This window comes from Hyaena hyaena, unplaced genomic scaffold (genome assembly GCF_003009895.1).
Source record: "Hyaena hyaena isolate Hyena2069 unplaced genomic scaffold, ASM300989v1 scaffold_380, whole genome shotgun sequence".
NCBI lineage: Eukaryota > Metazoa > Chordata > Mammalia > Carnivora > Hyaenidae > Hyaena > Hyaena hyaena.
In genome coordinates this window covers 456,435-469,975 of record NW_024081013.1, presented here as the reverse complement: position 1 = coordinate 469,975, position 13,541 = coordinate 456,435, and the positions used below count along the sequence as shown (strand labels likewise).

Genomic DNA, 13,541 nt, shown 5'->3' with positions numbered 1-13,541 from the left:
AAGTTCTGCTCTAATAACAGTGTTTATCTCGGTGTCTGTCTCTGTCCGAATCTGCATGTATTTCTGACAGTAATAACCTATATGCAATAATAATAATATATTCCTATTAGTTGTCATACTTGGCTCTGCATCAAGGGAAGCAAGCAGGGAGTTGAGGCAGAGTCTTGACAACAGGAAGTACTGCTGGAGGTGAGGTAGAGGGCGGAGGAAGAAGCAAGGGATGGCAGTGGGCTCCCAGGGGCTCCCACCGGCTTGAAGCCTCATATGGGCGGCCATGCTCTTCCACTGACCACCATTCTGCTTTGCTTAATAACAAACCCAAGCATTACAAGCATCCCTAAAAGCCAGAGCTCCCCCCCACCACCACCCTGCCAAGAATTATAGAGTCACCACATTTGGGGAGCTGCTGGGCCAATAAAATTTAATGTGTCAACACCATATAAGGAAAGCAACTGCATTCATATTAAGAAGGTGTATTGTTTCTCACTGAAACTTGTTCCCCAGGATTGCTTCTGGGATAAAGAAATGACATTTCCCAGGGATGAGGAGAGGGCTGGTTGAGGGGCAAGCTGAGCGATGTATTTTAATACGTGGCTGTGGGAAGCAGATGATTGACCTTTTCCACTTGCTGGAGAAATTTAAGACAGGATAACGTTAATACTTGGAGACAGATGTCCGCACCTGATGCAGCAGGGAACATCACAAAGCTGGCCATCCTATTTGCTATTTCAGAAGCCCAAGTGTCTGATGTCCGTTAACCCAGCAGGATACTCACACAGATTCTTCATTCATTCACTCTTTCATTCGCTCATTTTCTCATTCATTACTCAAAAAATACTTCTTGAGCGTCCACCATACTTCACGCCCCAATGTGAGCAATGAACGTTCATCAGGGAGCAAACAGACAAAAATCCCCACCCTCACGGTACTGACATTATTATGGGGGAGACAGAGTGAAAGCAAACTAATAACTAAAATGTATGTCATGTTCAATGGCAGTGAATGCTGTCAAAACACCGGAAGCAGAGAGAGATCTCCCGCCCATTTCTAGGAGTCGTGAAAGAAACAGATATTTATGATGCACACATCCCCCTGCACCATGGAGAGCACCGAGCCAGGAATGGGAACATGAATCTGTGGCCACCGAGATGCTCTCAGTCACCTGGGACAAAGACACCTAATCACGTCACCAAAGTCCACTGACAAATGGTCTGCAGCCACACGGGGTGCTGGGAATCTGCCAGAAGACGTGCTGCCTGTGAGGGAACAGAGCATCTGGGCCAGAAAAAGGATGTACGTCTCAGTGAGCACAGACACTGCCTCTAGAAGTAGTGCAACTTTCGTCCTCACAGCGGAAACACATGTCCCCAAGATTTGAAGTGTCTGGAGGGCAAGGACTATGTGTCATTCACCCAGGAAATGGCTCCCCAGGAAAAGGTCATGCACCAAGCTGGCGCTCAGGAAGCATCTGACGAACTGTGCACATCACACACAACCACGCTCAAAGCCAGTTAGTTGTTCTGGCTAATCTATAGCCAAGGCCTTTAAGTCTAACAACTAGAAGACGAAGAGGAAATCACCAGGATTACTGATGTGTTTAATAAGGTGACTTGAGGCTTGCGTGTAGAGCCAAGTTCTTCAAGGATCAACATCTCAATTTTTGGCTCTGGGAGAACAGATTAGTAACAAGTTTGAGAATTTTACCCTCCAGTAGAAAAAAATTAAGGTGAGGACAAATGGGAAGAAGAAGGAACTCCTTTAATCTAGGGATGGGCTGTAAATAAACCATCATCTCTAATTAATTTGTTGGATCTCAACACACTTTCCAACACGCCAAAATTATAGATGGTGCTCGGGTTCCTAGGCTAGCCTTCAAATTTTGTTCAGCTCTACTGAGACTCAACTAAAGAGGGCTACAAAGTCAAACCATCATGTTGGTAACAGGATATTCCTTCTCCGTTCTAACATGAAACTCCAAAAATAGATCTCCCTTAGGGGAGTCAGCCAGGACGACTCTATTTTTTATACAAGAATTGTCTGGAGCATGCACACTCCCATTCCGGAGGATCACATGAGCCTGTGCAGAAAAGAAGAGTTTGATGTGATTCAATGTCAATAAGAGCTATTTTCTCCAAAAAGAAGTCCAAGATGAATAGAGGAAACCAGTAGTTAATGGCATTGACCTTACTGCCTGACCTAATACCTACAGGCAAAAGGGCAGGAGAAGAGAGAAACCAGGGTTATGTAATAACTAACGACTGCTGGCTAAAGTTCTCAAAACACAAATAATTCAGTAGTTATACTAAAGCAATTCTAATGTAGTCTGCACTATACCATACTCAAGATACTGAACAGAAGACTGAGTTTTTAATTTAAAAGTCAGGTAAGAGCGGCTGAATTTCACTGGAACCGAGATCAGTCCAACCCTCGTAGATCTATGGAGTCGAAGTGACCTTCCCAGTTAGTTTTCTTATTTGCTCTTCCATTCTTCATTCCTTGTAGCCACACACTCTTATTGCCACCTCTACTGTGACTGGCATGCAGGTTGTGGGCTGGGCAAACAAAGAAAACTACGAAGCGCACCGAGACAATACTGAATGGCAGATGCTGTGGCAGAGGAAAGGTAACGGGGGCTGCCCAAAGGCACCCGAGGCCAGCTGCAGGCCCTCCTGCAGAGGCTAAGAAGGCTTCAAACCAGCCAGCCCCTTAGACACCCAGGGGGACACAGGGGGACTGCAAAGATTTGGGATCACTTACTTTGCATTCTTTAGAACACAACCTCACTTTCTAAAAGACACAAAATGCTTAGTGGGATGGGGATCCCAGGCATGTAATGAGCCCAGGGCTGCTCAGCGTAACGTGGCAAGCTGGCCACTGGCTAACAGGCAGGTCCCACGTCTTCTGGGGAAAAGGGAAACAGTCATACCATCACCAGTGAAAGCTGGCTCTTTCATGGATCAACGAACGGTCTTGGGTGTTTGTTAGGAAAATCGACCTCACATTCTTTAACAAACTTAAATTGGATGTTCCCTCCCAATCCTGGCATTTAATAACTTCAGTGCATAAAACAGAGTTGGGTTTACATGGATATGTAGGGGAAGGTTAAATTCACTCTCACTGCTGAACCGCTGACATATGAAGTGACTGCACTTCCGGAGAATGATCTGGCAAACTCCTAGTGAGAACTCAGCCTTAGCAACAAGCCAAACCCACTGCCAGAGATGGTCTTAAAACATAGTAGGTTATCACTGAAAACAGCTGCCTTTGACTACTTTTTGAAATTTAATGTCTCCCAACAGTAGTTGTGGTTTCAACTGACACCTCTAATTGATGCAACTCTTAAGTGAAAAGCCCTTAAGACGCTGACATAAGTGATGGCTGAGTTATCAAGAAAGGATGGCTGGAGCACAAACCTGGGCTAGAATGAGGTAGAAAAAACACTTTTTGGCACCCAGTAAGAAAGCCAAAAGAACAAGAGGGATCAAAATAAGCATAAATTAAACAAGTACATAAAATTATCACTGAGATTAGAGATCATGCGATATCCTTTTCACAGCAGCCACCATCTCTATCTAAGGGCCTAATATGTACCCCTGAGTTCAAATTCAAAGGGGCCATCCCAATACCCTATGTAATGTATGTGTTTTGGAGACCACAAAGAAAGGATCGTGCCCTGGATTTAGATCACCTAAGACACCATCTGCCTGCACGCCAGAAATTCCGAACCTGCTGAAAACCACCATGCCATTTAAAAGACCAGCAATTTATCAACGGGGTCACATGTACCATGTGCCAGAGGAGCTCCGGGGGACAGGCCCACAGCACACTGCATGCTAATGCAGTCTTGACGTTAGTCAAGAGGAATATGCTTTTCTGAAGTCAAAGGAACACCCACAGTCACCCGGGAATGAAAGAAGAAAATTTTCAATGGGGACATTAAGATCTTACGGAGAAAACTGCGTTGTGGGATGTGGCCGTAGGAACAGCATGGTTAGAGCCAATCCAATAATCCGGGGCTAGTAATTACTACTGAATATCACAGGATTAATTTCTACTTGCCAACCCATGACGATGTTGTCGGACTTTGCTTCTGATAACAGGCACAGGGAGAGGTATTCCCCCCTTTCCTGACCCTTTAACCAATTAGTTTGGGGGGGCGGGTCTCAGTTGTTAGTCCTCCCTCTCGGGCGTCCATCTGGAAGGTCTTACAGACACTAAGAGCTGCTTGGATGTGTGGCCAGGAAGAAAGCTTTCGGTGACCTTTCTGTGACATTTCTCAACACCCTTTCCTACCACCTAGGGCCTTGCTGTCTTAGATCTTCCTGGGACGCATTCTCGAGAAAGCACATGCTGTCTGTCACTGCCACGCCTGCTCTTCGGCCCTGCCTACAAGGACATTGCTCAGGCTGATGCTGGCAGCCATCCTTCTTCCCTCGTCGTTTCCATGGCTCTGTTATAAAAACTGCCACGCCAGCTCCGCCATGTACCTTACCTTCCTTGTTGCTGTTGCTGCTCATTCTACTTTGCATTACGTCTTTCACTGTTGACCTGCAATAGGAATAAGCAAAGACTTGCGAGCCCCAGATTCATCACCAGTTGTCTCCTTTTTATGTAAGCATACGAAAGTATATTTGTATACCCAGGATTTTTTTTAATGTATGTTTATTTTTGAGAGAGAGAAAGAAAGAGAGAGAGAGAGAGAGAGAGAGAGACAGTGCATGAGCAGAGAAGGGGCAGACAGAGACGGAGACACAGAATCCAAAGCAGGCTCCAGGCTCTAAGCTGTCAGCACTGAGCTCAATGCAGGGCTTGAAGCCACGGACACATGAGATCATGACCTAAGCTGAAGTCGGACCGTTACCTGATTGAGCCACCCAGGTCCCCCTATACACAGGAATTTTTGAAAATGACAACTAAGTATTGGAGCACTTTACTGCAGAAGAAGCCTATGGTAGCTGGAGAAACTGGTGAATTGCATACAGAGTTAAACGTGAGAATTCTAGGCTGCTCCAGAATGAAGGCCCCAACGTTGTGTCTGAATGTGGGCACCCCAACTGGAGTTCCACACTGTCTTCTATAAACAACACTCATCTTACTTTCTTTAAAGTAGAGCAAGGTCGGGGCGCCTGGGTGGCCCAGTTGGTTAAGTATCCGACTTCGGTCCAGGTCATGATCTCACGGTTCGTGAGTTCGAGCCCCACGTCGGGCTCTGTGCTGACAGCTCAGAGCCTGGAGCCTCCTTGAGATTCTGTCTTCCTCTCTCTCTGACCCTCCCCTGCTCACGCTGTCTCTCTCTCTCAGAAATAAATAAAACATTAAAAAAATAAAATAAAGTAGAGCAAGGTCTTATAAAGACATCCACAAAGCAGAAGTAGAAATGGCTCTTCGCCTGGACTCCACCAAAATCACCTTGTAAAACTCGCTTGTCCACACCCCTCTGTTCTGGCAAATCTGGAGCAACTGCTCCGTGTGTTTTCACGATGTCCACGGTCTTGCCATCCCTATTCATTTCATGGCTCATGTCTAGTCTCCTTTAGCTTTCAGTGAAGCCCTTCTTGACCATAAGTATCAAAAGGGTACCACGTGAGGAGAGATCCCAGGTTCTGGAATCTGTTCCTCAGTTAGAACTGTGAGCTGAAGGGATGGGGCGGGGACAAGGGGGANGGGGGGGGGGGGGGGGGGGGGGGGGGGGGGGGGGGGGGGGGGGGGGGGGGGGGGGGGGGGGGGGGGGGGGGGGGGGGGGGGGGGGGGGGTATGGAACAGGAGGCAAGAGAATCAAGGGACCAGAGGAAAAAAGTACTAAGACAGCAGCTTGGTGCTTGGCCCTGTCCTTGGTGCTGAAGGTTACATTTGTTGGTTTGTTTTTCAAGTTACGTACACACATGAAGACCAGAAAAGGACTGGACTAGCTACAATGGGACAACTGTGTTTGCTACAAAGATCCATGTATTAAAAATCCATGTTTATAATGAGCATGCTTATCATTAGTGTTTAAAGGGGTTCCTACTGGGAATAAGTGGGGACCAGAGCTTTTCACGATGTATACTTTTCATTTGCTTTTTGCACTTAGTTGGAATTTTTTCATTAGATTTGTCTATTACTGAACTTCAGTAAGAAAACCAAGAGAGTGGTTTTATTATTTGTTCAAATTAATATTAACCAAATAGCATACCGGCATTGTGACAGGCATGGGATTATAAACCTATATAAGGTATAATTCCTCAAAACAAAAGGAAAGAAGGCTTTACAAAGATAGCATTTAACTTGCAAGATAGAAAACTTGCTATTTTTATCAAGATATTCTTTCTCTGCAGCTTTTATATCAATAACCTAAGCTCTCTCTTCTCTAAACTTATAATCGCAAAAGATCTCTAGCCCTACTGACAATGGAGAAGTAGCTGATCCAGTAGTTCGAAACTTTTGGACTGCCCCTCTTCATGGCAATGGCTACCTAGAAAGATAATCATTCCAAGTATTGGTTTTATGACTTGTTTCCAAGTGAGAAGGAAAAATTAGGGAAATTCCATAAGGGCACTTTGTGTTCCCTGTCCTATAGAAAGAATTTATCTGCTTCATCTATATTTGGAGAACACATTCATTCAGATGCTGTAACACAATTATTAATGTGACCATAAAATTATCAGTGAAGCCAAACCCTACAGCTTGAAGGCTCCAAGGACAATTAGATGGATTATCAAAGCAATAAGCACAATGGATTACATAGTTTAAGCCTTCTACTGAAAATACCCGCATGCTTAATAAAATTTTAGCAGGCATACCTTGATTGACATTAGCTGCTGGAGGCAGCCTAAGACTTAACCACATGACATGAGGGCAACACATTAAATTTTATCCACAAATTAATTTCTCATTGATCTCTATTCCTATAAAATGCCTGTAGGGACTCCAAACACTTGAATCCTTTAAACAAAAGAAAGGTCATTAAAAAACAATCTTAGAAGTATACTGAGGGGTCTCTCTAAGAAAAGTTCATGGCAATGAGAGCCTGATAATACTTCTCAGGCATGGTGGAAATATGACTGGCCATTTTTCTTTGAAATTAGCTAAAAACCAGTGACCACAAATATGTCTTCATGTAAAGTAGACACGATGACTCATTTCCTTCTCATCTGCAGACATCAGCCAAACCATATTATGTCTCATGATGGAGTGACATGGCTTGTGGTATAACAAAAGCAGCAAGAGAAAGGAAATTGAATTAAAGTGATATTGGTGGCATGGGAGAGAGGTAGTCAAGAGCAAGTGTTTTCCAAGTCACTCTTCCATCCAACTAGAAGCAAAACTCTAGAGTGGCTTTCCATTACACTTAAAATAATGTCCAAAGTTTCTGATTTTACATGGTCTCATCTCATCTCCCCATACTCCTTGAAGGCAGCATCTGTTCTAGCCACACTGGCCTTGTTTCCATCGTGCACATAGGCCAGCATCATTCCCACTGCAGGATGTTACACTGGAAGAGTCCTCCTGTTTGCACCTCTCAGCCTTGAATCTTTAGATGACTAGCTTCTTTTTTTTATTATCACTAAGGTCCCATTTCAGAATCTATGCCCTCAGTGTGCTAGCTAAAGTCATCTCCTCACAACCCTTCCTTAATACAGGGCATTATCAAAACTCACCCAGCCAGCCACTCTCCATCCATCCATCCGTCCATCCATCCATCCGTCCACCCGTCCATCCATCTGTGTGTTTGTTTCTTGTCTACGTCTGCCACCCTTGTTCAAAAATGTCTCTTCAGTAGCCAAATAATGTCTAACACCTAATGGGCACTCAATAACTAATTTGCTTACTGACTGTAACAGCGTTTAAAAAAAATCTATGTGCTTTTTACAAGGTGATAAGAATAGTCTTTTCAGAAAAGTGCTTTCAAAAAGCAATTTCCAACTGAAAAATGCCAAGGTCCTGGAAGAGAGTCCTCTTGTGCATTTTTGATACCTGCGGCCCTTGTCCTGTCATTGCTGGATTCTCTGTTTGTCCCAACCTGCCAGTTACACGTAGGGCAGAATACCAGTCCCAAGGTAGAAGGAATGCGTCACAGAGAACCAGAAGCGTGGGGTCTAAGAATAATGAGATCCTGGACCTGAAATGTTACTGTATTCTCCTCTGTAAAATGAGGATAGCATAATTAATTTGAAGACTCAAGGCTCTACTGTGAGACACTTGGGAACTCTATGATATTGGGCAAGTAAGGGGTGTTGGTATTGATGAAGCTTGATAGAGATTTGTCCTGGGGTCTAACACAGGAAGATTCTACAAAGTTATTTTCCTCAGAACCCAGAAAGAGTGCCCCATATGTAAGGAGTTAAGAAATGTCCCTGAGTTTGCCTGCTTTCTTTTAAAAATGTAAACTTTGGACTATGACTAGCACCTATATAAGCAGCTGCCTTGGTTGGTGGTTAGCACATGCTAGCACAACATAAAGGAGGAATGGGACATCATCTGCACCCCAGGCTAACAATGCCACACCAGCCATGCCATTGCTAGGACCTGGGCTCAAGTGTTGTGCACAGTACCGCACAAAATGACCTTGGTCAGAAATGATCTTAGGGCAAGCGCTAATAGAGGAAGTCACTTTATATATACATAAGGCATGGAAGAATGGAGAAGGTTAATGTCCTGACACAGGGGAACCCTGGAATGTATCTGACAAATCTGGCACCAGGTGGGAAGGTTCACGAGGAAGGTACTCTTGGGGTTTAGCAAAAAGAGGACAAGTCTAAGGACGAAAGTGGCCAAGTCTTGTGAAGAGAAAGGGGAGGGTGTGATGTACAAGCTCTTGATTGTTCCTCTCAACTGACTAAGCGAAGGAGGGTAAAACAGCAAACGTGGGAATCCACAAGAGTCCTGTACAGAGAGTGATGGCGGCCAAAGTCAGCACACGTGCCGCCACACTAAGATTCCAATTCTCACCCAAACACAGTGGGGTCACAGGCAAGGATTGGCAACACTTTAGGGCCAAATACGGTCACTTGATTAATAAGTAAAATATACAGAATTCAAAGGTCAAGTCCCGAGTTTACCAAAGCTCACTGAGACAACATGGCATTGAGTGGAAAATCTTTTTGTCAAATGTTTATGTAACACAAACTATAATGAGGAAAACAAAAGTTATCTTCAATTCAAAATCCATGATGCATACAAGAGAAGTTTACATAGTGAAAGTGATAAAAATATTGACTATCGATGTTGACGGAAAACCTTCTGTGCACACTGGTACTATGTTCAGTGATTCTATAAATGTAAATTTACCCCCTAGGTGTACATAAGCCAATGCCGATGTAAGCATTTCTTCTGCCACAGATTTAACAGACTGTGGTTATCTTGTTTGCCCCTGAGTACAAAGTACTATTTGGAAAAACTATACCTGGCTGTTAAAAATACCAGAGAAGAAAGGTCAACTCAAGTTGTTAAAGGAAACAGTGGGAAAGCACCCGCTATACTAGTTTCTTGGGGTGACTGAGCCAACAAATAGTGAAGGCCTGGACAAGAAAATCCTGCTTATCAAACCTTGTAGTTTATTCAACCTTCCGCAGTATGCTCCAAAAAATACTCTAAGGTTGTTTTTGGTTTTGTTTTTGTTTGAGGAAGAAAGTTAGCAACTGTCCCCACTCCCCCACCAAAAACCAAAACAAAACAAAACAGAAAAACCCCCCACCAAACCAGTGTGGTGCCACAGGACTCATAGATCTCACAGAAAATACAGTCAGGGAAGGTCAGTGGGAAGGCGTGGTAGCAGCATAGCATATTGGACCACAAGGCTGAGCAAACTGTTTTCTCTACAGAGCCAGAGAATAAATATTCTGGAATCGGGAGATCAAGAAGCAAACAGATGATATTGTGTAGATACTTCTATAAAAACTCTCACAAGTTTTTACCATCAACATCTTTAAGGACACTGTAATTTAAATTTCATTAATTTACACAGTTTCCAAATATTCTTCTTCGTCCCTTTCATACTCCCCTCCCCCCTTCCCCAGCCCAACCATTTAAAATGTAAAATCCATTCTTTGCTTGCTGGACAAAAATCAGACTGAGGATGGGATTCAGCCCAAGAACTATAGTTCGCAGACCTTTACTCTAGCTGACCGAGAGGTCACGGGGCAAAATTAAGCCACGGAGTCGGCGTCTCTGGCATTGGTTTTCCCTCAAAGTTCATTTAAAACCCCACAAACATCGAGGCGCACTGAAACATCCCAAATTCTCTTTTGACAAAATCAGATTATCTCCTTCATCCAGTAGCTGATGTTCACATTCTGGATTTATTTTAAACATCATCTTAGCTGTAGATGTCGCATTGGTTTTGTATGTTAACTGCAGACAGGAGCAAAATGGGAAACACACATTAATCAGTTTCCATTACCATGACGAGCAATGGCATTGGGAAAGCATCTGATGTGAGGTGTCTGCTCTTTAACAGCCAGTGACCACCAGCCACCGCTTGTAATGCTCTCCTGTTCTTATCTTGTAGGCTTTCATATCGGACTGGGCAAGACACAGCTAATTGTGACACATGCAGGAACAGTGCATGTATTATCTATAGGTATGTTAACGTTCTCCTCCTCCCACTTTTCTATTATGAGTGACAAATGATGTTTACCCACAAATGCAAGAATCCTTGGGGGTCATGCTGGGATGATCATATCACACACAAAGTAAAGGGCCTTCCCCGACCAGAATTCTAAGCTACTTGTAAATACTCAACCCCAGGTATAGGATACCAGGATGAGGGAGAGCTTGAACTCGTTGATCTTGCAAATGCATCTTAGTGGTTTCAAAAACGGGTGTTAAGTTTGATGGCCTGCTCCCTCGGAGTCGATAGCCACGAGCACTGTACTGTGTGTTCCGGAAAAGCTCTGAAATATAAGCCCTTCAGATGGTGTAGATCAAAGGCTGCAAACGACACTGGATGTGCTAGGAATACCACGGAAGAACCCAGGCTGCTTGCATCAAATGCGCAATTTATTTCCTTAGGAACTCAAAGAGAGTGTCACGCTGGCATCCCTCGGGACGTAATCCCCCCATCCAGAACCCAAGCAGCTGTTCATCATGTTTTTTTTTTTTTTTAATTTAAACTTTGTTCAGATTACTCACGTCGACAAGAATACAGCAGAAACTTTCAACAGGGAAAATCCATAGTAGGCTTTCTCGTGGTAATTTAGGATTTTTGGACAGAGTCACAACCTTCAGCAAGGTCATGATCTTTTTTCTTCCTGGAAATGTGATTTTCACAAAGTGAGAGAGGAGTGAGAGATGTTACCATTGAGTTCATTGTGTAAAATGAAGTTTGCTGGGCAATTTTAGTTGACTTCTCAAAAAACAATTCTAAGTTCATAGTTATTTATCTAGAAAGGTATATAAGAACTCCCATCTCCCCCCAACAAATACCAACAAATACACCTTCTAGAAAGATCTTCAAAGTTACCATCCTCTCATCAAAAAGGTAGAGGCAGAGAGAGGGTATAAATGCCTTCAGTGTGGCAAAAACGTTGAGTCCACACAATCTTGGTCCCAGCACATATCTCCAGTCTTGGCAGAACATTCCAGATAGGACTCAGGCTCTTTAAAAGCAGAGCTGGGTCACTTGGTGACCTTCTCTGGGACCAGGCAGAAGAAACCAAAGGCAGACATGAGCACCAGATGTCACACCAGCACATTCCTTACTGCAGAAGTTCTCAACAAAGGGCAAATTTGCCTCCAAGAAGACAGCTGGCAAGGTCTGGAGGGAGACATTTTCGGCGGTCACAACTAGGGAGGTGCCACTGGCATCTAGTGGGTAGAGACGAGGGATGCTACTAACATCCTATAGAGCACAGGACAGTCCCACAACAAAAATCCATCCAGTCCAAAACGTTGGTTGCTCTGAAGTTGCCGAACCTGCCATGACAGAACCATTACCAGGTTAAGATCCATAAAAGTCACAGGGCAGCCACTCAGGCCTTCTGGTGGGACGCAGGGAGCCGGGACCCCTGAGCGGGACCCCCACCCAGCAAGTCAGGCTGCCTGACAGTCTTAACAAAGAGGAAGGTGAAAAGCAAGCACCCAGACAAGTACTGTGTGTCAAGAACTCACACAAATTGCAGATTACCTCCTCAGAGGCCACTACATATCAGAGAAGTTCGGTTAGTGGGAATATTTTTGCTACATTCATATTGAGGAAGAGAATTTAGGGTCAAAAGCGAAGGGATATAGCTCTGACATAAAATAACCCTTCACTAACACTAGTCATTAGGAAAAGCAGTGAAGAATGAAAGTGTCTGGCATATACCCACCCCCCGTTTGGCTTTCGTTGCTCTGGGAGCTACAGGTCACCCAGTCTTTTAACGCAACAGAGCAGAAGTGAGCAGAGATTCTCAGAGAAGGTTCAGAGTGAACTTGATGAGCACAAACCCATTTAACATTTTGTGGGTGATTGAAAAAAGAATTTATTAGGACACTCTCCGGTGTAACTGAAGTAATTTAAGTAAATTTAGCTCTAAATCCAGAAGTAACTTACATTAAAAGTGATATTAAAAGTGATTTAACAAGCCTGTGAAGGACAGAAATTGGTCTTTTTTCAGGAATTAACCTTGAGTGGTTGCTATTTAGAATTGTCTCAGCCAGCAATCTGAAGGAATCCCAGTACACCAGCTACTGGCCCACTTTCTGAAAGAACTTGGAGTGTCTCAGAACCACAGGAAATTACGAATAACTGAGCAAAGACTCGCCAGGTAGAGGGACTGGGGCCATTGTGGTCACTGCGCACACCTCCTACTAAAATGGGAAAATGTATGTCCACTCACAGACACCTTCTCATCAAAAGATGTGACAGCAGGGAAGGCTGGCGTGGGGGTGTGCATCTCTGCCAGGTGCATGGGGGAACCACGCAACCCCCCCACCAGGCCTCTCTCTAAATGAGCCAACCATCCTTGGGAGCAGAAAATCGGGAATTTTAGATCTCTAGTTCAGGAAAGTATTTTAAAATCTCTCCTTCAGGAGGACAATTCCCCAGCCCCCAAGCTTGTGCTTCACAAAGAAGCTACTCTAGAAGGCCTAACGGCAACACTTCAGCTGGACTCAGAGTCAGCCGTCCAGCCAGGAATCCAAAATGAGGACCCTGGTATCACTGACATGCTGAACACACACACAGTTCCTCAAGTCATGGTCCCAGCTCTCCTGTCCCTTTACGTGAGAAGTCATTAAAAGGTAACAGTTACTAACTTGCACAAGGCTATATGTCAACAAAAAATCTGTACACTGGTTATTGACACTGGACCAGAGTTTTCTGAGTGCAAGCTCACTTCTGGTCACTTCACTGAAAAAACAGTCAAAAGGGAAACCATACGCTTACCCTGTTAATTTAATCTGAATCCTATAAATGGTGCTCTTGTATTTACTTGGTGTAAAGTTATGCCAGTCTTTTGAGAGGCGGCCCAGATGTTTTCTGCGAATGCGGGCACCCCACTAGAGTTCCAAGGGATTCCATGGTTCCATGAACCACCTTGTGAGAGAATCTGACTTCAGAAAGCTTCTAGATCCTGACGTGC

The 13,541-nt window shown here is 44.2% G+C and overlaps 2 protein-coding genes across 3 annotated transcripts in view; one reads left to right on the top strand and one right to left on the bottom strand.

Annotated features, from left to right (window-relative positions):
• Positions 1-13,541, bottom strand: part of DOCK1 (dedicator of cytokinesis 1) — a 513,605-nt gene that overhangs the window by 273,652 nt on the left and 226,412 nt on the right. The gene's annotated exons all lie outside the window — the stretch shown is intronic.
• Positions 1-13,541, top strand: part of INSYN2A (inhibitory synaptic factor 2A) — a 57,137-nt gene that overhangs the window by 31,047 nt on the left and 12,549 nt on the right. The window contains exon 3 of the mRNA XM_039250759.1: positions 10,487-10,558. Within this exon, the coding sequence (XP_039106690.1) occupies positions 10,487-10,558 (72 nt within the window). The remainder of the gene's footprint in view (positions 1-10,486; positions 10,559-13,541) is intronic.